General features: G+C 42.0%; 1 protein-coding gene and 1 pseudogene across 1 annotated transcript in view; both read right to left on the reverse strand.

The window, feature by feature from the left end:
• Positions 1–397: 397 nt before the first annotated feature.
• LOC115286152 lies at positions 398–513 on the reverse strand (annotated as a pseudogene).
• Positions 514–10,437: 9,924 nt separating this feature from the next.
• The window catches only part of PPA1 (inorganic pyrophosphatase 1), a 31,425-nt gene continuing 14,700 nt past the window's right edge, over positions 10,438–27,162 (reverse strand). The window contains exons 5-11 of the mRNA XM_029931819.1: positions 25,090–25,176; positions 24,071–24,197; positions 18,265–18,392; positions 17,906–17,991; positions 12,438–12,507; positions 11,373–11,415; positions 10,438–10,789 (exon numbers count right to left, since the gene is read on the reverse strand). Coding sequence (XP_029787679.1) covers positions 10,758–10,789; positions 11,373–11,415; positions 12,438–12,507; positions 17,906–17,991; positions 18,265–18,392; positions 24,071–24,197; positions 25,090–25,176 — 573 coding nt within the window. The 3' untranslated portion in view covers positions 10,438–10,757. The remainder of the gene's footprint in view (positions 10,790–11,372; positions 11,416–12,437; positions 12,508–17,905; positions 17,992–18,264; positions 18,393–24,070; positions 24,198–25,089; positions 25,177–27,162) is intronic.

Genomic DNA, 27,162 nt, shown 5'->3' on the forward strand with positions numbered 1-27,162 from the left:
GCAGATGACAAGTTGGGGAAAAAATACGTGTAATTGCATCCCAAGTGAACGATTAATATGGAAAAGACTATCTGTTGTTAGAATAGACAAAGAATAGGACCAGACAATTTGCAGGAAAGAAATCTAGATGGATTTTAAGGATAAGAAATAATAGAGGTATAAGAGATATTGTAGTATATATAGATATGGGAAATAATAGAAGATAAAACATTTAAAACTCACTGAGATAGTATGTTCCCCGCTTAGACTGGCAAACCCGCATCTGTTTACTGGCGGCCAGGCTATTGTAAGGAGACTAGTTGAGGAAGGCTCCATTCAGGCCCCATTTGGACAGGACCTGAAGGACATGGCGGGGAGGGTGAAATGTTCCAGGCCGATAGCAGAGGCCCTAAGGCAGGGCTGATTCTCAGGCCTCCATAAATTTGAGTGTCATCCATGCACAGGGGCCATGCTAATCTTCTCTTTACCATTCCAGTTTTGGTATTTGTGCACTATACTTGCCGAAGCGAGCACAGAACCTCCAGTGTGGTGAGCTTTCTGTGCCTGGTCCATTTGGGCATCTCCATTTTCTACAGGGTTATTCCAATCCTCATCAGCACTGGTTTTCCCTTTCGTCTCTTTGGGTCCCTTCACCCCCTTCTTTGAAGGGGCCTTTCAAGGTATAGGCTTTGGCTTTCAAGAAACAGGTTTAGAGTTGGAGGCATTATTATGAATTCATATTTAGCTTAATAAAGATACAGATGGCTACACATGGAAATATGTATAGATACGTGTATATACGCAGATTGTTACACACACATATTTTTCCTTGCTGTGTCAGCTGAGAGGACCTCAGTAGCAGCAACTCAGTAGCAATGAGCACACCTACCACACAGATCTTGGTATCTAATACCATTCTCCAGTAAAAGAAACCAAGGCTCTTTGAGACATGGCTGACTCCAGGGCCAGGAATGGAGTATACAAAAATAAAACTAAAAGACAACCTATGGAATGGGAGAAATATTTGCTAATCGTATATCTGATAAGGGGTTACTGTCTAAATTTTATAAAGAATTCATACAACTCAATAGCAAAAAAACTAATCTGATTAAAAAACTGGGCAGAGGATCTGAACAGACATTTTTTCAAAGAAGACATAGATGGCCAAAAGGTCATCATCAGGGAAATGCAAATCAAAACCATGATGAGATATTGCCTTGCACCTGTTTTAGAATGGCTGTTATCAAAAAGACAAGAGATGGCACATGTTGGAGGAGGTGGAGAGAAGGGGCCCCTGTGCACTGTTGGTGGGAATGTAAATTGGTGCAGCCACTGTGGAAAACAGTACGGAGTTTCCTCATAAAATTTAAAAAAAAAATTGAACTACCATATGATCCAGCTACTCCATTTCTGGGTATATATCCAAAGAAAATGAAAACAGGATCACAGAGGGATGTCTGCACTCCCATGTTCATTGCAGCACTAGTCCCAATAGCCAAGATGTGGAAACCATCTAAATGCCCATTGATGACTGAATGGATAAAGAAGAGATGGTATGTATACAATGGAATATTATTCAGCCATGAGAAAGAAAGAAATCCTGCCATTTGTGCCAACATGGATGAGCCTGCAGACATTATGCTAAGTGAAATAAGCCAGAAAAAAAGTAAATACTCTAGGATATCACTCATATATGGACTCCAGAAAAAGCCAAACTCCTAGTAACAGAGTGGAGTGGTGGTTGCAGGGGCTGAGGGGCAAGTAGGGAGATTTCGGAACAAGGGGTACAAATTTCCAGTTATGGGATGCCTGGGTGGCTCAGTCGGTTGAGCGTCCGGCTTCAGCTCAGGTCATGATCTCACGGTTTGTGGGTTTGAGCCCCGCGTCAGACTCTGTGCTGACAGCTAGCTCAGAGCCTGGAGCCTGCTTCAGATTCTGTGTCTCCCTCTCTCTCTGACCCTCCTTTGCTCATACTGTCTCTCTCTGTCTCTCAAAAAAGAAATAAATGTTAAAAACAAAAAAAAGAAAAATTCTGAGGATCTAAGGTAGAGCATGGTGATCTATAGTTAATATTGTATTACATGAAGATTGCTGAGAGAGTAGATCTTAAATATTCTCAAAAGAAATGGTCAATGACACGAGGTGATGTTGATGGAGGCATTAGCTGACGCTGTGGTGGCAGTCCTTTTACAGTACATAAGTGTATCTCATCAATATGTTGTCCACCTTCATTTTTTTTAAGTTTTTAAAATTTATTTAAGTAATCTCTACAACCAACGTGGGACTCGGACTCACAATTTGTAGATCACGAGTTGGATGCTCTTCCAACCGAGCCAGCCAGGAGCCCTGACACATTGTACACCTGTAAAGTCACACTGCCATCTGACAGTGTTCTCTCAACCAATCTAGGAGAAGTAAAAGATTGAAAGAGAGGGAGGTGGGGAGCCTGGCTGGCTCAGTCAGGAACCTGCAACTCTTGATCTCGAGGTCGTGAGTTTGAGCCCCAAGTGGGGTGTAGAGATTACTTAAATAAATAAAACTTTAAAAAGAGAGTGATAGAGTACAAGAGAGAAGAAGGGAGAAATGTGTGATGATACTTACGCGTTTACACTAAATGATTAATTTATAATTTATAGGGATGTATCAAAGAACATATTTAAAAATGAGCTCTGGAATCAGACTGCCTGGGTTTGAATCCCAGTTCTTCCACTTACTTCTCATTTTGGGTAACTTATTTAATCTTAATATGCATAAAATGGAAAATACAAGCGTCTACCTCAGTGTAGTGTCTCTGGTGGCACATCAGAGGTGTCCGATGAAATTTGTTCAGTAATTGACGGAGTGAATGAAGTAATGATTTTTATAGAGATTTAATACGATTGTATAACTTTAGTTTGTTGGCACAGTGCAAACATTCAATAAAGGTTGGGTGTTGCCATCAACATCCTCTTTAGCCTTGGGAACGCTTCCTTTGTGTGGGCTGTTCCCTGTTTCTGGAACACCCTTCCATCTCTTCTGCACCTTGTTTCTCAAGGGTCAGATCAAGCAACCCCCCCCTGCCAGTCAGTCTTTCCCAGGCCCCTTCCTGAATTGTCCCACTGCTTCTTTTTTCCAATTATAGCACTTCTGACGTTGGGTTTACAATGATTTTTTCACAATGGCCTTATTGAGATGTAATTCACATGTCGCAAAAGTCACCCATTTACAGGGTACAATTCGGTGATTTTCAGTATGCTCATGGAGTTGGGCAGTCGTCACCCCAATTTTAGCATATTTTTCACCATTCCTCAAAGAACCGCATCCCTGTTGGCCCTTCTCCCCCTCATCCAGCCTCTCTCGCAAGTGCTAACATACTTTCCGCCCTGCTGGATCTTCCTATTCTAGATTTTCATGTAAATGGAATCATGCAAGATACATGGCTTTTTGTGTCTGGCTTCTTTCACTCAGTGTAATGTTTTCTAGGTTCATCCAGGTTGTAGCATGGGCCAGTTTTTCATCCCTTTTCATGGCTGAATAATACCTACTTCATGGTCACACCACTTAGCCACTCAGCAGTTGATAGACACTTGGGATATTTACACTTTTTGGCTGCTCTAAACAATGCTGTTATGAACACATGTCCAAATCGTTGGGTGGACACGTTTCTCTTGGTATACATCTCGGGGTAGACTGCTGCACGATCTGCTAACACTATGTTCAACTTTTTGAGAAACTGCCTGTGTTCCAAGATGGCTGCAACATTTTGGATTCCCACCAGCAGTGTGTGAGGCGGTCCAGTTTCTCCACACCTACAATCATTTTTTAGTGCACCTCCATACCAGTGAACTGCTTGATGGCAAAGAGGGCGGGACTACAGTTTTCTGTCACTCCAGCACTTAGCCCAGTGCCAGTCTCAGAGAGAAACTTTTTTTTCCCAGCTCATCCCTGCTCCACTGGACTATATCAGAGTCATAGAGACATGATATCTTCCACGTTAAAATACATGCTCAGGTAGGCGTCCACTCTGTTATTATACAGAATGAGGAAACTGAGGCCCAGCAAAGTAAACAGATCTGCCTGATGTCGCATAGAGCCAGAGCTAGAACTCAAGAGTCACGATTGGAAGCAAAGCTGTCTCCTGGAAACTGCCTCCGAATTTACTCCAAGACCAGAGGAGAATCAACTTTGACTCCAGGGATCTGGTGGCATAGCCCCTAGATAGCAAAGCCATAGGTAGCAAATTGCCCTGAGGTAGCATGTTTCTCTTGAAAATCCATGGAAAGCCAGCATTCGAAACCACAGCATGTGTGTATGTGTGTGTGTGCGTGTGTGTGTTAACCTAGGAATAACCTTGTGATTATTCACCCTCCAGTAAAATGGAAGCTGCAGGTCTTTGCACAGTGTCACCCTGTGGCTTTAGGACCCCTGGGCCCAGGCTGCATCCCCGTGGGGTGCTGGAGCCCCACTGTGGATATGTTTTAACGAGCTCAGAGTAGAGGTGCGAGGGAAGGCAGGGATGCTAGGGAAGTAGACTTGAAATAGGCGTGCAGGACAACAACCCCTTCTGCCGCCCAGGGAACGGGCAGCAGGCCAGGCTCAGGGAGGATGGCCTCAGGTGCATGGGTGCGGCAGCGAGGAGCTGCATGTCACACTCCAGACCAGTGCTCTGAGGCGTGGGTGTCAGCGCTGGAAGAGGCTTTCAAGGGAACCCAGGTCAAACCTTCTGTTTGCCAAGAGTGGACGTTGTGTGCCGTGTGTTGAAGGTGACCCAGCTAGTTAGTGTCTTGAGACCACCTGACCAACTGCAGCCAGCGTTATGCAGCTTTGCCAGGTGAAAAATGGAGACCGGCCTGTCACTGTGGGGAGGGCCATGCGGCTGGGGGAATGTCACATTCCCTGCCCTTCACAAAGGGCCTGGCTCCAGGCGCTCAGAGACCTCAGACAGGCCAGTCGGCCTCCCTGGTTCCATGTTGCAAGTGAGTTAAACAAGCGGGAAGTACGGGAAGCATATAGCACAGGGCCTGACATTCGGGAAGCACTCCCAAGGGGGAGCTTTTCATTATGATGTTTTTTTAAAGTAGTCTCTACAGCCAACATGGGGCATGAACTCGCAACCCTGAGATCAAGGGTCGCATGCTCTAATTGACTGAGCCAGCCAGGGGCCCCACACATGGGAGCTATTTTTGTTGCTGCTGTTGCTGTGGTAGATGTTTGCTGGTTATCTCCTGCTGATTATATGACAACTCACGGAGACATCGTTTGCTGATGGATGAAAGTCCTGACCAGAGCAATGGTTTCAAACATCGAGGTATGTTAGAGTCACCTGGGGAGCTGGTTCAAAATGAGACTTCAGGCCCTAGCACCTCCTGGGTCTAATTCAGTTGATTTTATATATACATATATATATGTGTGTATATGTATGTATGTATACATGTTTTTATATACATAAATAGAATATATAGAACACATACATAGTATATATATAGAACATATATAGAATACATATATAAAGCATATACATAGAATATATATAGAACATAATAGAATATATGTAGAATATATATGTAGATATATTCTATGTCATCTGTCATATGTAATATTATGTATATTATGTTATATATATTTGTATTTACTACTTTATTTTTTATCAATATCGCAGGTGATTCAGTGCTGGTGGCGCAAGGGTCACCTGCACCGGGCTGCCTGGAGCCAGGAGCCCTCTGTCACAAGCTGTGCTGAGCACTGTCCACTGGTGTTCTACTGCATTTGATTCTCTTAAAAAAATTAAGTTACACATGCTTTTAGAAAAACAATTCCAAGAACACAGAATCTTATGAAATGGAAGGAAACTCCCTGGACCCCACTTCTTCCACGCTTATCTCTGCGTTCTCACCCCAAGATAATGATTGTTAACTGTGGTTTGTTTCCAGAAGTTGTCTATGCCCATACAAGTACATCCACTAATGTATCTTTTTCCCCCATGCTCACTTCATAAAAAAAGGGAATAGGATCATAGGACTGAGCAAAGATTGGCAAGTGTTTTCAGTAACGTGTTGACTGGGAAATATTTTCGGCTTTGAAGGCCATACGGTCTCTGTCGAAACCACTAAACCCTCCGTTGCAGCTTGGAGGCAGCCACAGCGTTTGTAAATGGATGGGTGCGGCTGCGTTCCAACGCAGTTTTAGGTACCAGCCAGGCAGCAGGCTGGATTTGCCCACAGGCCACAGTTAGCTGCTGCAGAGTACAGTATTCTCTTTTCACTTACACATTTCGAACATCTTTTCCGTACCAGCCCATGCAGTGACTTTATTCTTGAACTGCTACCTGGCACTGATAATACATTTAGCCACTTCTCAGCTGGACAATTAATTTGTCCAGGTTTTGCCGTACTAAACAAAGCTGTCATATGCTATGTGCTCTCAGTCAACTGGAATGAATTCTCTGAGCAGAATTGCTGACTCAAAGGGTAGGTATGAGCTTAAAATTTTTTTTAATGCTTAGTTTTGAGAGACAGAGTGCGAGTGGGGGAGGGGCAGAGAGAGAGGGAGACACAGAATCTGAAGACAGGCTCCAGGCTCTGAGCTGTCAGCACAGAGCCCAATGTGGGGCTCAAACCCACAAACCGCGAGATCATGAAAACCCACAAACCGCGAGATCATGACCCGAGCCGAAGTCGGACACCCAAGTGACTGAGCCACCCAGGCGTCCCGAGTTTAAACTTTTGACAGAGGTGGCCAGATTGCTCTCAGGCTTCTTCTTAAATTCAGGTGGCCACATAACCTTGTGATTTTCATTGCTTCATCTTACTTCTGGTGAATATTTTCTGGTTAATTTGAAGGTTTTGTAATAACTAAAGGAAAGATTCCCCAGACAGAGGGAACAATGAACTATGTGGTAATGGACTCAAGTTTGTAATTGTTTAATAAATTCTTGCCTGCCACAAAGCAATTTGTACTGCCTTCTTGTCAATGTAAAAAGCAAATTCCCTTCTGCCCAGAACAGTAGGGGCAGCTCTTTATACACGTAAAGAACGTTCTGTGCAAAAGCACCACTGACGCCCTTGCCAAGCAAATATGCGGATCAGACGGGACATTATTGTCTTTATAGCTGCAGCGCGCGCAGGCCTGGGCTCAGCGATGGTGCAAATGAATTTTGAATTTCCAACTGGAGCGCTCAGTCATACCCTTTACACAATGGGGCCAATGTTTCAGATTCCCTTCTCTGAAGAAAATGTATTGACCCCACTCGGTGTTGTTGAGACTGCAATTATGAACAAGCAGCGCCACTGAGCACCCGCCCCGAGCCTGGCACAGGGGACGTCCTTCACCTCCACTCCTTCCACCCTGTGATGATGGGTCAATGACCATCTCACAGATGGAAAAACTAAGGCTCACATGGTCAAGTAATTTAACCACGGTAATAATATAGTCAGGTTTGACTTCCATGTCCTTGGGGGGGAAAAGTATTTGCTGCATTAAAGACTGGCAAACACCTTGGTGACGGATTCTTAACCATTGGGCCAATCTTTATGAAGTCCCCCACATTGTATAATCTTCTGTTACAAAATATATTTCCCATCATGACTAATAAATCACTTCAGATATCATGTATGACCGTGACGGAGACAACATTTAAAACTAGACTTACAAAAGGAGTAGGAGATTTATTGCTAAAATCTGAATGCTGACATTCCTGATTCTGGTCCAGACACGATTCATCGCCCGATTTTTTCTTCGCTCCTCACGGCAAAGCACAGCTACAAACCCAGGAAATGGCAAGAGACAACCGAAGGAAAACCCTGAGAAGTGGTAAGAAGGTGAGCTGGTTTGGGAGCAGGGCCAGAGAACAGCGCAGTGGCAGGGCACGTGTGTCCCACCACCCACCGGGAGAGTTCTTCCTGACCCGTGGCCTAGCAATAGAAGACGGTCAGATAGGCTCATTTCTCCCCCTTAGAGAATGGGCATCTCTCTGGTGGGTGAGACACCGCCTGGCAAGGGGGATCCCTGGGAGTCCAGCCTGGAATAAGCCACCAGGGAGGTATTCTCCTTCCCCAGACTCCCCTTTTCCACCAAGTATCCTAGGTGGGTGGGTGGGCTGAGCCTGCGGGGGGAATCCAGCTACAGCAGGTGGATGAGTCCAGGAAGCCTCTTGATCCCTGCAGCCTAAGTAAGACTCTCCTCCCCCACCCAGGGACACTGGCCTAGTCCCTAGCTAGATGGAGGGCTTCAGTTCGGGGACCCGACAGCCCTCCCCCACCAAGATACCACCAATCCCTTGAGGCAGCATCTGTAGGCACCAACAGAAGCCCCAAGAACATCAGATAAAACCAGGGACCAATGTAACACTGCAAAGCTGCTGAAAATGAAATTGCCTTTGAAACCACAGTCCCCAATGTAGGCTGAGCCCCAGGTACGAGGTCTAAGTAGGATGACAGCTAAAACATGAGATTTAAATAGGCCATCACAGACGACATGTCTAGGATACCACTAACAATTACCCATCATACCGTGAACCACGTAAATCACAACTGAATGAAAAAAGACAATGGACGCAACACAGATTAATCATGACAAGGATTTTAAAGCAGCCATCTTAAAACTGCCATTAGACTGTCAATTAGAAATTCCCTTGAAATAGGTTAAAAAGTAGAAAATCTCAGCAAAGAAATGGAAGTTATAAAAAAGAAAGAACTGAACGAAAGCCATAGAACTAAAAATACAGTGACTTCACAGTTCCGTCATAACAGCAGACGTGCCAGGTGGGTTCACCGCCAGAGTGGAGATGACGGAGGACAGGCTCCGTGAACGTGGGGACAGAACACTGCTCACCCAGTGTGCAAAAGAAAACAGACTGGGAAAACAGAACCTACGGGCCTGTGGACAGGAACCAAAGACCCAGCCCTCGTAGCACCAGAAAGAAAGGAGAGTGGTCTTAGGCCTAAAAGAGTATTTGAAGAAACACGACTGAACAAGTCCCACATCTGGTGAAAGACACAAACTTACAGGATAAAATGCGAACATAGCAGTAATTGTCTTAAATGGGAGACAGTAAAGCCACTCTGGAAAACAATTTGGCAGCTTATTAAATTAAACATGCATCTGTTGGGGCGCCTGGGTGACTCAGTAGGTTGAACATCTGACTCTTGATTTCGGCCCAGGTCATGATCTCACGTTTTGTGGGATCAAGCCTGCTCGGGGTTTTCTCTCTCTCCCTCTGCCCCTCCTCTGTGCTCTCAAAATAAATAAACAAACATTAAAAAATAATAAGCATGCCTCTATCATTTGACCTAGCAATTACAATGGAAGGTGACATGGACACACAAACGTGTCTGGGAATGTTCACGGCAGATTTGTAACAGCCAAAACCCGCAATGAGCCTAGAAGTCCTTCAACAGGCAAAACAAGGTTTGGTATACATACCATGGAATACTGCTCAACAATTAAAAGGGATGAATAAAAAATAATGAATTACTGAAAGCATGTAACAACCTAGAAGAATCTCCAGGGAATTATGCTGTGTGAAAAAAAGCCAATCCCAAGGTTACCCACTACATGGTACCTTGTACAGAACAGTCTTGAAATGTCAAAATGGTAGAAATAGAGGACAAGTTAGCAGTTGCCAGGGAGTAAGGTGGGGGCTGGAAAGGACATGAAGGAGGAAAGCATGGTTACAAAACGGCGACAGGAGCTTGTGTTGTTAGAACCGTCGAGGATCTTGTGGGATCCAGGATCCTTCCCAGTGATTCAGTTGTGCACAATACACCACATGAATGAGCTTGGGTGAAACTGGAAAATCTGAATAAGATCAGTGGCCTGTCTCAAAGCCACCGTCCTGACTGTGACATTATACTATCGTTTTGCAAAATCGTACTTTGGAGGAAATGGGGAAAGGTATATAGAGAAATTCTCTGTATTATCCCTTACAACTGCATGTGAATCTACATTGATCTCAATAAAAAAATTTCTGTTTAAAAAATCTGCTTATTAACACATGCCATTGCACAAGTAATATCTTATTTACAACTGAGGGAACTGAAGTTGGGTGGCTGGTAACTGACCTAAGGTTACAGAGGTCAAGTCGATGGGCTAGGATTGAAAATTCAGGTCTGTACAGCTCCAAAACCCATGACCTTAATCAGGGAGCTATTTGGGCTAAGAACTCAGAATATAATGTAAATAACTTAAGAATCCAATTAGTTGATTAGACAAATTTAAAAAAGTAACTATGTTATTTCAAAAGGTAAGCAAGGTTTTGCTTTCTGCTAATAGAAAAACTTTTGCTTTAAAATGGGATGCTAGGAATTCGAGACTACCATAAACACAAGGGGTTTCATTCTGAGGTTCCTAAAAATCAAGTAAATTTTAGTCTAATAATAAAAATACTGACTTATAAGATCATTGATAGAAAACAAACACCAAACAGTAACCCACAACTCCTTGGTAACAGCAGGCTTCAGATTAAAGTAAAAATATTATAAATGGAGTTTCAGCAAAATAATTTTATTTCCTAACACATGGTAAACATATACATCCAGTATGTAGTTATCCTGCATGTGTATTCACAAATGACTTCCAAATTACAACTGCTTTACGAGTGAAGCATGTACTAACAGTTATCTTCGTTGAGATATGAAAAACGCTTTTAGATGGCTAACATTCTGAATATACTGGTCACAGCAGAATTCGCTTTAGTAGATGAGCTCTATGAATTTAAAGCTTTGAGAAGGTACTACTTTTGCATCCAATACTCCAGGCGAATAGGATGCAGCAATATCAGCTTGTATTCCACAGAATTTTCCTTAGTTTTTCTGGTGATGGAACCACTTATCCACTGTGTTCAGAGAAAAGAAGACCAAATTAGAATCTCTATCAAGAATCAAAACATAACCAACATACATCCTCGCACGGATTGCCTTAAAACAAACTTACACGTGACATTTCACAATGTGACATTACACACAACACTTGCAGCAAAAACAGGTGATTTATCACAGTGTTTTCTTTTGGGCTTCTTTAATCTTGATACTAATCAACACACATGTGATCCTCACTGGAGGAACCTTACAGAGAATTCTAAATCTAAAGGGCAAGAGGACTGTATTCCGGGTGAAGCAGCCTGTGGCCGGATTGGGATCCAGAGCCGCACCTGCTCCAACATCTACAAGGCATCTACCCAGCACCCAGAGGAGAGGCGTGCGTCGTGGTCTGGAAACGGCCATGATGGGTGCTGGCGGGAAGGGTGGCGTGCACAGCCATCCACCTTCCCACACACATTACAGGACTCTAGAAATGTCTCTCCTCCCCTCCCTTCTCTTTCTCCATACATGTGGTGCATAAGACGTATCTGTAGAAACAGAATTTTCCCAGACATACATACAATGTTTAGTGTAGTTTTACTAGAATGGAGATCTTACCATCTGTTGGTACCGTGCAGGCAGATTCACATGGTGGTGGTAACTAAAATAAAATATGAAAATATATTAGTCTAATGCCAGAAAAAAAATAAGCTAAAAAAGTATACCCACGCTTAAATTAAAAAGAATCTGAATAGAAGAGGACTCTCCCAATTTTTAAGTCCTAAAAATAATTTATAATATATAGGAACAAGACAACATTTGCTCTCCCACCAAGAAACAAATTCAGGCCTCTAAGCTTTTGAAGGCACACAGGAGAATAAACAAAAGGAAATGTGTCTTGAAATAACTGATTTATGCATTTGCAATGATTTTTACATACATAAAAACTAGGCAGAGCATTCTCATTGTACAGTTATGATTGCTAACCAGTGGTGTTTCCTTTCCAATTTTTCTTATTCAACTCACCTTTGTCAGGATTCATATATACAGACAAATCTAAATATACTGGCTTCATTGTTAAATTACTCTTTTGAATACTATAGTACAGTATGGTACTATACCCCACTTACAAGGCAGTAAGAAGTCAGATTTCATGTTTTCCGTGTGTTTTCCTTATTTAATATAGCAAATGAGAATAATTTAAGATTACCTAGTTCAGTGTTTTGGTTACTCCAAATAATTGAAAATAATAGAAAGCCAAAATTATTTCTTTGAAGAACAGTTTTCTCCCTTACAAGAAAGTCTTTTCTAGGATTATGAACCACTCCTGCATGGTGCCTGAAACGTGACCATTTTCTTAGTCCTTTCTATAACAACTCAAGTAAGTTCCCATTAATTCTTTTGTGGAAAATGGCTTATGATAGGTATGCAGGCACTTGGGTTAGTCGGTGCACTCTGGAATCATTTTGATTGTTACAAATTACACTGTTTTCCTATTTGCCCTCTTTAGGGTTGACTAGGGTCTTTCTTAGGTTCTCCCTTCAGCCAAATATCTACTGGTATGCGCTCATGTGCGCAGGAGGAACTCTAATAACTTGTTGAAAGAAGTACTTTCCTTCCCTATTAGCATATTTTTTTCTTTAGCCATGAGGAATGTTCTTTATCAAGGAAAATTTCACATACAGCGTCCACAATAGCTTTGGCAGCATCGGGATCACACTTGAAGGGGCTCTCAGACACCGTGGTATTCATGCTATTAAAGAAAACAGAAGTAGTCATGAGTCACAGTCACAAAACCTTTTAAGAGTTAAAAAAAAAAAAAAAACAGGTTGAGGTGGGAGGCCCAATGAGATTCAAGTTTGGTTTACCTGAATCAAGTTTACTCAAGTTGTAGAAAATCAATATATAAAAAAAATCTGTTACATTTTCTATTCACTAATAACAAACCATCAGAAAGAGAAATTAAGAAAATAATAACATTTGGGGCACCTGGGAGGCTCAGTCGGTTAAGCATCTGATTTCAGCTCAGGTCATAATCACACATTTCATAGGTTTGAGCCCCATGTTGGGCTCTGTGCTGACAACTCAGACCCTGGAGTCTGCTTTGGATTCTATGTTTCCCTCTATCTCAAGAATAAATATTACAAAAAACCCCAAAAAGAATAACATTTACAGTTGCATCAAAGAGAATAAAATACCCAGGAATAATTTTCTTTAAGTAATCCCTATGCCCAACGTGGGGCTCGAACTCATGACCCCGAGATCAAGAGTCGCATGCTTTACCGACTGAAGTAACTAAGCACCCTAATTTAACCCAAGGAGGTGGAAGATCTGTATACTGAAAACTGTAACACATTAATAAAAAGAAATTGAGGAAGACATAAACAAATGGAAAGATACGTCATGCTCACAGACTTGAAGAATTAAAATGGTCAAAATGTTGATACTACCAAAAGCAATCTACAGATTCAATGCAATTCCTATCAAAATTCAACGTCATTTTTCAGAACCAGGACAAACAATTCTAAGATTTGTGTGGAGCCACAAAAGACCCCGAATAGCCCAAAACAATTTTGAGAACTAAGAGCAAAGCTGGAGACCCCACACTCCCTGATTTCACACTACCTTACAAAGCAGCACCAGTCAGAACAGTATGCTACTGGCATATAAACAGACAGAGATCAGTGGAACAGAATAGAGAGCCCGGAAACAAAGCCCATTCATATAAAGTTAATTAATATATGGCAAAGGAGCCAAGAGATACAATGAGAAAAGGACACTCTCTTCAATAAACAGTGTTGGGAAAGCTGGTCAGCCACAAGCAAAAGAATGTAACTGGACTACCATCTTACATCATACACAAAGATTAACCCAAAATAGGTTAAAGACTCGACTATAAGGCCTGAAGCCATTAAACTCCTAGAGGAAAACAAAGGCAGTAAGCTCCCTGACCCCACTTTTGGGGGGTCAATTTTTGGACTTCTCAAAAAGCACAGGCAAGCAAAAGCAAAAACAAATAAGTGGGGACCACATCAAACTAAAAAGCTCCTGCACTGCAAAGGGGACCGTCAGCAAAATGAAAAGGCAGCATACCAAATGGGAGAAAGTACTTGCAAATCATGTATCTAATAGGGGGTTAAGATCCAAGATGTATAAAGAACTCATGCAACTTGATAGCAATCAATCTGACTAAAAAATGGGTAAGAGCATCAGATAGAATTCTTTCCAAAGAAGGCCTACAGTTGGCCAACAGGTCCCTGGGAACGTGCTCAATGACACGCACCATTAGGGAAATGCAAATCAAAGCCACTGTGAATCACACACCTTAGAATGGCTGTTATCCACAAGGTAAGAAATAACAAGTGTTAGTAGGATGTAGAAAAAATGAAGCCCTTGTGCACTGTTGGTAGAAATGCAAAGTGATGCAGTCACTATGGAAAACAGGATGAAAGGTCCTCAAAAAATTAAAAATAGAATTACCACTTGATCCAGCAATCTGACTTCTGTGTTTTTATCTGAAGAATGCGAAAACGCTAAATCCAAAACATATATGTACCCTCATGTTCACTTCAGCTTGATCTGTAACAACCAAGACATGGAAACAACCTAAAGGTCCACCAATGAATGAAAGGAATAAAGAAAATGTAATGTGTATACACACACACACACACACACACACACACACACACAGGAATATTATTCAGCCATAAAAAGGAATGAGATCTTGCCATGACAACATAGATGGACCTTGAGGGCATTATGCTAACTGAAATGTCACACAGAAAAAGATAAACACCGTATCATCTCACTTCTATGTGGAATCTAAAAACACAAAAAACAAAACCAAGCTCATGGATATAGAGAACATATTCGGGGTTACCTGAGGCAGAAGGGAGGGTGGGTGAAATGGGTAAAGGGGGTCAGAGGAGCCAATTTTCAGTTATGAATAAGTCATGGCTCATACTCACTTGTGCGCACTCTCTGTCAAAATAAATAAACTTTCAAAAAATGGTATATCTAGGAGATAGGATATTATACAGAGATGGAATGTTACATATTTTAAAAACATTTTTTAATGACATGGGGAAATACTTACAGTGTTAAATATTTCAAAAATCAGGGGCCCCTGGGTGGCTCATTTGGTTAAGTATCTGACTTCAACTGAGGTCAGGATTTCACGGTTCATGGGTTCAAGCCCTGCATTGGGCTCTGTGCTGACATCTCAGAGCCTGAAGCCTGCTTCGGAAATCTGTGGCTCCCTCTCACTCATGCTTTGTCTGTCTGTCTCTCTCTCTCTCTCTCAAAAATAAACATTAGAAAAATTAAAAAACAAAGACAAAAATCATAAAACAAACTGTAGATGCAATATAAGCTTAATTATTACTGTTTTAAGTTTATTTTGAGAGAGAAACAGCACACGCATGCATGGGGAAGGGGCAGAGAGAGAGGGAGAGAGAGAATCCCAAACAGGCTCTGCATTCAGTGCAAAGCCCAACGCAGGGCTCAACCTCATGAACTGTGAGACCAGGACCTGAGCTGAAATCAGAGTCAGACGCTTAACCAGCCAAGCCACCCAGGTGCACCGCCGCCCCCAACTGAAATATAAATAAAGATACTGTTGTGGGTGTGGGGCATGTGTCTGCCTTGCATAAATGGAGTCATATTAAGTATACTACTAGAGACTTTGCTTTTCTCCCTTAATATATTTTGGATATCACTTCATATCAACACATGCTGTTCTATTACACAGATATCCTTAACCATTACGTTTTTCCTAACTTTTTGCAGTTATAAAGGGCACTATAATGAACATCCTTATCCACGTATCTTGGTGAACTATGGATATACTCCTAGCAGTGGTGGTATGAGGAAAGACATGCAATTTTAATTTCTGGACTGTTATTGTCCCTTCTGTGCCCATTTATGTGCTCAACAGCTACATATGCATGTTGTTGGCAACCCTGGTTATCATCTAACTTTTTTTAATTTTTGCAAATCTAATGGGAGATTCATTATCTCGCTGAATTGCATTTTATAAGTTATGAGTGAGTCTGTATACCTTCCTCTATGAAAACTTCCTTTTTCTATCTTTTCTCTCCATCTATTGATTTGTCTTTTTCTTATTGACTTGAACAAGCTATTTATAAATTATTTTGCCCTATGTTGTGTTTTATTAAAAAAACGGGGAAAAATTGTATCCTGATACATAAAAATATCACAAGTAAACCTCTCTATTATGGATTTTGAGTTTGTATTCTGTTTAGAAAGGCCTTCCCTACCATAAGCTAATTAATAGGTTCACTGTATTTTTCCTATAATTTTTCACATGGAAATTTTGTGTCTAGAATTAAATACTCATGTAAGACGAGGGCTGACAGACTGCACCCAGTTAAAGAAGGGTGTACAGTAGTAAATGTAAGAAAACGTGCTGAGCTGTTTCTGTGGGAGCTCAGGGAGCACCTGCCCGGTCACCGCACCTTTCAAACACAAATGGAAACAGCCAGAACATGGTGGTGGTGGCCAGTGTGCGTCTGCCATAAGGACAGTAAGGAGGAAGAGCGGATCTAGCCTGCTTTCTTCAACAGCCAGTTGGCCCAGAACCATTCATCCATAATCCTCTATTATAAACTAAATGCCCATACGTCATTGGGTCTACCAAACTCTAACAGAACTGAATAATTTGACTTTCTTCAATATCAAACTTTCAGTAAAACAGTATCACTCAGCATTATGAAAATAATTAATACTCCTCTCCCCACCCCAACACTACCCTCATTTTTTTTTTTTTTTCAGAATTTTCCTGGCTATTTTCCTGTGCAAATTTTTTCTAATGAAACTGAATGTTATTTACAAACATAGTTTTCTTTTTAATATATTTTATATTTCTCAACAGTTAAACTGCTTTTCTTCTGGGCCCTGCAATGTCCTGTTTATAGTGCGGTGTTTTGTTTTTTTAAGTTTATTTATTTTGAGAGAGCCAACGCACGTGTGCCAGTGGGGGAGGGGCAGAGAGTGAGGGAGAGAGAGAATCCCAAGCAGATGCTATCAACCCAGAGCTGACAAACCATGAGATCATGACCTGAGCTGAAATAGTCAGCTGCTTAACCAACCAGGGGAGCCACGGAGGCGCTCCTGAGTACCATACATATTTTAGATACAAATCTGCTTCTTTTTTTTGTTTGTTTATTTATATTTGAGAGAGAGACAGAGTGCAAGCAGAGGAAGGGCAGAGAGAGACTGAGACAGAATCTGAAGCAGGCTCCAGGCTCCAAGCCATCTGCGCAGAGCCCAACACAGGGTTTGAACTCACAAGCATGAGTTCATGACCTGAGTCGAAGTCAGAGGCTTAACCAACGGGGCCACCCAGGTGCCTTGGTGTTTGTTTGTTTGTTTTTTAAATATTGTTCCATATTGTTCATTATAGTTTCTATAACCACTTGTACAGAATGCTATCAATATACATATATACTCCAACACTCCTGCATCAAAATACATCATTTCTCTTACATACTTCACTGACTACTATATTTCAAGAACAACATGAGTTAAGTGGTGATAGTGGGCATTCTCTTGTAAATCTTTAAAAACCCACGAGGAGGCATATGATCCTTAACATGGGCTGGGGGCCACACAGACCTGGATGTGAGTCCTAACTCTGAAACACTTATCGAGGGATGAGTTTGGTGAAGTTTAATTTCCCTGCATCTCTGCTACCTGCTTAGCAAGTACTAACTGCTCGGTAAGCATTGGCTAGTATACTAGCAGTGGTGCATTGTGTGTGCACCGTAGAGCCTGGCTTAGCTGCAACGCATCTCACATACTTAGATCAGAGCAAACCTCTTGTGCTCGATCTCGTTTTACTCACTACGTTCTGAGCACCCTGATGCCAGGAAGCCTTCCTAGTTACCCTCACAAAGCTCCGCTCTCACTCTTCCTTCTACAGCTTTAGTTTGTACTTGTTCCGAGAGTGTCTCCTGAGTACCATTCAGCTGCCTATGTGTCTGCCTTCCCACTCACTTTAGCCCGGACTCACAAAACCACGTATCCCTTTTCTAAGCAACGTGATAATACACCGTCCTATGGTCGTTGAAACCTTTGGAGCAAGCCGGCCTGCTTTCTGTGGGAAACATGCAGAGAAGAGTCCTGCTCACCAACTGATGCCCTTTCCGTCGGTCTTCTTCGTCACTAACGCTCTCCAGTGGTCATGAGTGCTCTTAATAATATCAATCGCAAAATCCTGTAATTTGAAGAGATGTGCGTTACAAGGACAGCTAAGTGTTTTTCCCTTTTTGTCAACATTTTCCCAAAGCCTGATAACTTGGTCTTTTCTGAATTCATTTCCTTGTGTCAGAAATGGAAGAGAACATTTAAGTGAATCAACATCAAGGCTGTCTTACCTATATCTTGAAGCATCTGTTTTATGGTCATATAGTCTTTAAGTGGTAGCAGTATGGTTAAGTTGGTCTCAATACAAACGGGCCTAAAGCTACACTTCTAAACAAAACGTTACCTTATCTTTAAATTCTGCATTGAAAGCAAACTGGTTCTCTGGTTTTCCATCAGGAATCTTGTACCTTCTAAACCAGTCCACAGTAGCTTCCAGGTACCCAGGTTTCAGCCGCTTGACATCATTAATATCTAAGAAGAGAACAAGCAGATTGCAAGACGAATATGTGATTGTTCATGCAATAAAAATATCAAGTGTGTACTTAGAGCGATAGGAGGGATTATCAAAAAAGTTCAAGATCATGTGAGAGCTGACCACCTCCCTGAAAAGAGAACACACAGACATTAAAAGGAAATCACCCAGTGACTTAGAATAGCTCTGATGTTAAGAACTAGGGGAACAATCAATACAACAGTAATTCCTGTGAGATGAGAGGAGGGAGAGAGCCTGGGGCTACGTAATGAAAGAACGTGTCTGGAAGGGTACCTCCTATGAGAAGGGCAGAAGATACGAAAACAGACAGGCGACGGCTGTAATCAGAGGATCATACACCAATTACAAAACACAAGAAAAATGGATTATGCTGAAATCCATGATGGGTTACATATTAAATGAGACTAGACTTATCACTCTATAGGACAGGCATTCCATATCACAGTGCTCTAGTTCTGGCCAACAGAAAAATGTCCTTTTTAAAAACACTTTTTGGGGGTGCCTGGATGGCTCAGTCCGTTAAATGTCCAACTCTTGGTTTTGGCTCAGGCCCTGATCTCAAGGCTCTATGCTGACAGCAGGGAGCCTGTCTGGAATTCTCTCTCCACCCCTCCCACCCCTCCTCCACTGGCAGAAGCTCTCTCTCAAAATAAATAAGCAAACTTTATTATTGGAAGCAGGAATGCATTCAACAACAGAAGCTTATTTACATTTTATAAAATAAAATTTATAAATCTATGTAGTTAAGGAATATCATGCATTCTATTATCATAGTACCACCAAAAGTAGGGAAGTTTACAAAGTGAACTGGGAAATGTTGAAACACATATACCTTTCAAGGGACTTATAATTAACATAAAACGTGTCACCTGACACCAAAACTTGAAAATCCAGAAATCTGAAATGCAAGCGTGGGCACTTTCTAATACCAACAAACCAACTCTCCAGTTCTCCAGGGACCGACAGTGTGTCCAGTTCAATCCAATTCTGACAAGATCCGCCAGGGGTGAGCATCAGCTCCCGCAGGTGAAGGAGACTGACTCAAGCCCACAAGACTGATCCCACTTCAGACACCGTGGCCTCAGGGGCTCATGGGACTCCCTCCTTATGTTTAATTTGCTAAAATGACTCAGAGAACTCAGGAAAACCCTTTACCCATGTTTACTGGTGTGTTAAAAAGGATACGACTCGGGAACTGCCTAATGGAAGAGATGCACAGGGCAGGCGTGGGGGAGGGCAGGGCTTGAAGCTTCCAGGCACTACAGGGGGGGGGGGGGGGAATGGGGGCGGAGAGGTATGCCATCCTCCCAGCCCCTCCCATGTGTTTTGGAGAGCTTAATCTCCAGTCTCCCCTCCTCCTTCCAGAGGTCCATGGGAAAGGCTGAAAGTTCCCACACTCCACCCACTTGGTCCTTGGTGACCAGCCCCAGTCTGAGGCTAGCTAGGAGCCCTACCTAAGTCACCTCTTTGGCATAAACTCAAGCGTGAAGAAAAGGGCTCATTAAGAGTAACAAAACACACTCCTAAACACTCAGGAAATTCCAGAGAGTTTCCTGCCAAGACTTGGAAACAAACACCAAATACATACATACATATATATATCTTTATCTATCTATCTATCTATCTATCTATCTATCTATCTATCTATATTTTTATCAACTGTGAGGAAAACTGTCAGAGCTAATTAACTGTCTGATTGTGAACCAGACATTGAAAGGTATGCTGGACCCAGACTGGAGAATCCTGAACACCAGATCCGAAAAGAAAAGGTCAAAAAAGAACCCAGGCAATTTTTGTTCCTCATCTTGCAATGCTGCACGCAGAATGACACAATGACGGAAGTGGTATTCAGAGCTACCTGAAGTGTGTCCTGACGCCACGTCGAGCCCCTACCTGTGAGAGTACCGACTCTGTGCTATTCCCTTGTGGGTGCAACTTTCCTAACCAGCCCGGCAGTCCTGGCATAGCAAGCGTGGGACCTCAGGCTTACTTTCACCAGTTCACCAGATCTGGCTGTCACGGGCTCCACAATGACTACGAGGACCAATGTGTCTGACCTGACCGCTTTAGTGGGTAAGCAGTCCTCTGCCATGGCTCTGTGTGCGTCTCTCCCAAAGTTGTGGCTAGTCAAGAATTCTCTCCATCTAGAAATGCCAATAGACGCTTCAGATGGTAACAGATGACAGACAGATGAAGTCTTACCCGGACATGGAGCGAAAGCTGCGTGCCACTTGTGCCATGGGGCCACCCACCCAGAGAAAGTTTTCAGTGCTCCACTGGCCTCCTCTGCAGGGCAGTGATGCCCTGGCAAATGTTGCTGACATAATGACAGGGGTGCCTTCACCAACTGTGGCCAGAGCATGCCACTTAGCACGTGTGCTCTTGTGTAAGGAGCAGTGTGAAAATGGACATGTTGATCAAGAGAATCACTGCGAAAGGGTAAACGAATTGAATGAATGTATTCTCCACCACGAAATTTAAATAACACAGAACTATCTGACACACAAAGTCCATCTTTCTCCTCCTTGGATTGTTTCTCTGACTCTTCAGCTACCACATCTCCTTCTGGCTGTAGCTGGGAAAGGTTCTCCGCTTTCAAGGACTCATGATTCGATGGGGCCCATGTGGACAACCCAGAATACTGTCCCCGCTCAAGAACCTAACATGAATCACATCTGAAAATCCATCTGCCATGTAAAGTAACCTGTTCAGTTTCTGGGGATCAGGCAGTGGACATCTTTGGAAGGAGTGGGGCACTATTCCGGTACTATAAAAGTCTACAGGTTTTGATAAATGCATAGTATCATATAACTACCGTAACAGTGCCACTGTCTGTGGTGAGAAGATGGTCCTCACTCAAAGATGTACGTACCCCACTTCCCAGAACCTGTGACTGTGGCATGTTACATGGCATGGGGGAATGAAGGTTGTATATGGAATTAAGGTTGCTAATCAGCCGATCTTGAAATTGGGAGATTATCCTGGGCAATCTGAGTGGGCTCAGTGTAATCATAAAGGTCCTTTTGTGGAAGAGGAAGGCAGAAGAGTCACCGTCAGGGAAGGAGACTTGAGGGAGACTTGTGACTGCTGGCTTTGAAGCCTGATAGGGGACACGAATCAAGGAATGTGGGCTGCCTTTAGAAGCTGAAAAACACTAGCACAAAGATTTTCCCTTAGTGACTCCAGAAGGAATGCAATTCTGCTGATACCTTGATTTTAATCCAGCAAGGCTCACTTCAGACAGGAAAGAGAAGACTAATTCAGGAACCAGATAAATGGATTAGATCACCAACTAGAGGCAATGTTAATATAAAATAGTTAAGATAGTGGTGCCTGCGTAGCTCAGTTGGCTGAGCGTCTGATTCTTGATTTTGGCTCAGGTCACGAACTCATGATTCATGGGTTTGAGCCCTGCATTGGGCTCTGTGCTGACAGCTTGGGATTCTCTCTCTCCCCCTCTCTGCCCCTCCCCTACTCAAGCACTCTTTCTCCCTCTCAAAATAAATAAATAAATTAACATTTAAAAATATAGTCAAGATAATAGGATGCAGAGTTACAAAGCATAAATATTTCGTTTTCAAAAAGGACTCAGACAATCAAATTGTAGCACTAGCCCATTCATTTATGGTCAACTGATTCCCAATAATAGTGCCAGGATAATTCAATGAAGGAAAGAACAGTCTTTTCAACAAATGGTGCTGCAACAATGTAGACATTCACATCCAAAAGAATGAAGCTGGACTCCCACTTCATACATACCACACCTTAAGAACTAACAAACAGGGGCGCCTGGGTGGCTCAGTCAGTTAAGCGTCTGGCTTCGGCTCAGGTCATGATCTCATGGTTCATGGGTTCAAGCCCCATGTCAGACTCTCTGCTGACAGCTCAGAGCCTGGAGCCTGCTTCAGATTCTGTGTCTCCCTCTCTCTCTCTCTCTGACCCTCCCCTATTCCCACTGTCTCTCCTCCCTGTCTCTCAAAAATAAATCAAAGAACATAAAAAAAATTTAAAAAAAAAAGAACTAACAGATCAAAGACCTACATGTGAGAGCTAAATTTATTAAAAACATATGTGCAAAATCTTTGTGACCTTGGACTAGGCAAGGTTTATTAGATAGGACACCACAAGCAACAAAAGAAAAAAACTGATAAATTAGACCACACAAAAATGAAAAACTTGAGTGCCTTCATTAAGAAAATAAAAGGACAACCTACAAAATGGAAGAAAATACAGATGAATCATGAATGTCACAAAGGTCTAGTATTCAGAATATATAAAGAACTCTTATAAATCAACAAAATGTGCCACTAGAAATGGCAATAATAGTAATAAAAGGTCCAGTGGGCAAGGAAGTAGAGAAACTGGAATGCTTCTGATGGGCTGGCAAAACTATAAAATGGTACAGCTGCTTTGGAAAAGATTTTGGCTGTTTCTCAAAAGGTTAAACATGAAAGTCCCCATATGACTCTGCAACTCCACTCCAAGTATCTATACCCAAGAGGCTTAAAAACATAGGTTCACATAAAAACCTGCTCAGGAATGTTCATAGCAGTGGCATTATTCCTACTAGCCAAAAACAACCCAGATGTCTATCAGCAGATGAGTGGACAAACAAAATGTGGCAAATATCCATACATATCCTTCAGCCACAAAAGGACTGAGCGCTGACACCTGCTACAACATTGATGAATCTAGAAAACATAACCTAAGTAAAAGAAACCAGACACAAAAGGCCACATGTTTTAGGATTCCGTGTACATGAAATATCCAGAATAGAGAAATCCACGAGGCCACACAGCAGATTATTGATTGCCAGGGCCTGGGAGGAGAGGGGACAGGGAGTGACTGCTTGGACGCAGAGTTTTCCTCTGGAGTGACGACCTGTCCTGGAACTAGACAGCAGTGATATCATGTGACCTTGCAAATGTACCAAATGCCACCAAATTGTACACTTTAATATTGTTAAAATGGCAAATTTTATGTTAAGTGAATTTCACCACCAAAAAATAACCAGAGGGGAGGGCGGTGGGGAATGAAGTGCTGATACACGTTATGAGCCCTGAACACATTATGTTACATGAAAGAAGCTAGACAGACACATTATCATACAATCCCATTTGTGTGAAATGTTCAGAACTGGCAAACCCAGTAAGACAAACAATACCTTAGTGATTGCCAGGGCCCAGGGGAAACGGGGCTTACTGTTAGAGTAGGGAGCATGTTCTGGAACTAGACAGTGGAGACAGGTGCACAACCGAGTGAATATATTAAAAATCGTACAAGCGTACACTTTAAAATGGTGAATTTTATGGCATCCAGATTGCATCTCAATAAAAAAAATGTTGATAAATAAAAAAATACATAAAGCAAGAGAATGCTAGTATGTGTGGAAGGAAAAGAGGAAAGAGTAAACACAAACTACCAGATTTTTTCTTTCCTGGAAGGAAGGAGAAAGTTTACTTAGTTAATTACTAAGAGGTTCACCGGGTGGAGTAACAGCGCTTTGTCAAAGGTTTGGCTTCTCTGTCCTTTAACGGCTTGAAGGTGTGGGCTTATTCCTTGCTGTTTACCGGCGGCCGTTCCGTCTCTACGGGCTCAGTTTGGTGGGGAGTAAGATGTGGGTAAAAAACGACTTTAGATCTTCAGAGCTCCTTACCATTGTAATTGGCTGCATCAGGGTCATCCACATTAATGGCAATGACTTTCCAGTCGGTTTCTCCTTCATCGATCATAGCCAGTATGCCCAGAACTTTCACCGAAATGATTTCACCTCTTGCACATACCTGAGAGTCAATAACCACAGTTAGGACAATATCACAGGATGAAACTTTGGAGGAAAAATTTTACTTGGTGGGTAACAGGAAAGAAGGAAGATGCCAAGTTTCTCCGAACTTACCTTAAGATTGTTTCTTTAAGCAATTTTTAAAGTGCTAAACAAGCAAATACCTGTCCTATCAAAATTGAAAATAAGTACTCTTGGAGGCCTTAAGAAAATCAGTAACATTGTTCAGGGTAATGCACATTTTTTGAGGTGTCATTGATTGTGCTGAAGAATACATCCTCACAAGATGTTTCAAACGCATATTTAAATGTGCTCTTTACTTTTTATTTTATACAAACAACTGAATTAGGCAAGTCATACTATATGACTTAAAGACCTGAATGCCAACTTTCTTTTCAGTTAACTATTTCCCTGAGGCTGAGAAAGATCATAAAGAAATTATAACTACAGTCATGATGTCGGAGCTGCCCTACTTGATAGAGAAATTCTGACCATCAATCTCCCACGTGTGAGGTAGGCTGACATGGGTCGGTTCACTGACCGCTCCCCATCAGTAGGCAAGGTTGGCCTTGTACGGAGATGAGATCCGCCTCCTCACACCCTTCACCTGTTGACTAGTCACCTGCCCCCCAAAGCAGAGCACACCCCCTTCCTCTGCATGTATGAACAGTCACACATACATGCACATACACACCTGTTTTTAGACTAGGTTTAAATGCACACATTAGAACATACAAATGCTTAGCTAAACTAGAAGCTTTTAACTTATCAAAGAGATATCCTTATTTCACCAATATTCATCTACTTTATCACAATATTCTTTAAAGTATGACCTTTGTAAACTTCATAACTATCGCCCTGACACTACAGAAACAGATTTCAGATTCCATTACCTTGCTTCCAATTTCACACACATCGATTGGGTCGTTGTCACCACAACAGCCAGTGTGTTTGTCATTGTGTCCTGGGTCTTCCCAAGTCTGAAAATAAATAAATTAATTAATTAATTAAAAATAAATAAGACTGAGAGTGTATCACTCCTATATAAGCTACTGACAAAGTGGACCATATTTGACATTAAAAGATAATAGCCCATGAATCTTTCTGCAAAAATATGGATCTTCAGCTACTTTTTTCTCATTTTTAAGAAATTCTTTATTCACCTCTAAAAATCTTCACTACACACAATAATTTTAATTAAATCCTGGGGCCCTATTTTGCTGAATATGCTATACAGGCTCAAATAAATATGCTAAACTGAATTTAAGCTTTTGCTTTTTAATTTTTTTTAAGTGTTTTTTAAATTTATTTTGAGAGAGTCAGAGAGAACAAGTGGGGGAGGGGCAGAGCGAGACGGAGATAAAATACCAAGTCAGGCTCCAGGCTATCATTGCAGAGCCGGATACGGGGCTTGAACTCACAAACTGTGAAGTCATGACCTAAGGTGAAATCAAGAGTTGGACACTTAACTGACTGAGCTGCCCAGGCATCCCTAAACTTAAGCTTTAAAACAGATAATACTTTTTTATAAAAGTCTATTTGTTTATTTTATTTTTAGTGATCTGCACTTAATGTGGAGCTTGAACTCACAATCTCGAGATCAAGAGTCACATGCTCTCCTGACTGAGCCAGCCAGGTGCCTCAACAATGATCCTATTTAAAACAAACAAAAACCAACCATGTAATAGCTGAGACAACATGCAAACACAAATACAGACCCAAATATTTACTTTAAAAATACATTAAAAGAAAAGTGCTCTGATGAACGTTTTGTGCTCACTATTTTCTACAAACTAGATTGTCTAAAACTAAAACGGAAATGAGACGTCCGGACGGTTAAGTGTCATCACAGACCAGGAGCCAGGACTGAAGAGTTTATTCAGGATTTTCCGGAGCTTTTAACTACTGACTTTATTTCTTTTTTTTTTTTTTTTTTTTTTTTTTTTTTGAGAGACAGAGAGAAACAGTGCAAACAGAGGAGGGTCACAGAAAGAGATGGAGACACAGAATATGAAGCAGGCTCCAGGTTCTGAGCTAGCTGTCAGCACAGAGCCTGACACGGGGCTCGAACCCATGAACCATGAGATCATGACCTGAGCCGAAGCCGATGCTTAGCCACTAAGCCACCCAGGCGCCCCAGTTAGCTTTATTTCTTGAATCTTTGCAGAAATCTCACAAAAAACAGATGGCTTGTGCTTGCCTGGACCTTTAAAATGTATTTATTGTTCTATTTCTTTTCTCCCCCAATCTAGAACATATTTCTTGGCTTTGTTTGCCTACTCAGCTGGAATAAAGGCAAAGAGATAAAAGTGAAGGGGGAAAAACAAAAACCAGACCCAACAAGGCCAAATCCAACCTCCAGAAGAGTAAGTATTTCAGCAGCATTTTCTGGGACAGTATTCTGAGGCTAACTACTAAATGAGTGCTGTCATGAAGGCAGACAGAGGACTCTGATTACCAGATGAGTTTGATCTATGTTTTGGTAACTTACAGACTGTTTCACAGTAGATTCTACTTAATAGACTTAATGGTTAATGAAAACAAATCATTAATCAACAGGAAAAAGTCAATTGAGTACTTCATGTAAAAATCCTAAGTACCACAAGGCATTAGCCTAGCCAAACCGGAATTAAATAGCCACCATTTACTCATAATAGATGTGATTCTAGTGACTCTTCATTCAAGTACAAAATAAGAACCTGCCTTACACCCTGGCATTGTGCTGGGGATACACTGGTAAGCAACACAGACACCCTCCCTCCTCACAGGGTTGTCTGTTTAGGAAAACAGAACCCCATTGTTACTTTACCACAAAAAGACTGGCATTAAGGAGAAGAAATCAGGACTCTCAACATGAAAGCTTACATGCGCCAGGGTCCTCTCAAGAGCCGTGTGAGCTAAGTGCTAGTGACGTCTCCGGGAGATCGGTCCCAGAGAGGAGAAAGAGAGGCAAGTTAGGCGAGCTA

Source organism: Suricata suricatta, chromosome 2 (genome assembly GCF_006229205.1).
Source record: "Suricata suricatta isolate VVHF042 chromosome 2, meerkat_22Aug2017_6uvM2_HiC, whole genome shotgun sequence".
NCBI lineage: Eukaryota > Metazoa > Chordata > Mammalia > Carnivora > Herpestidae > Suricata > Suricata suricatta.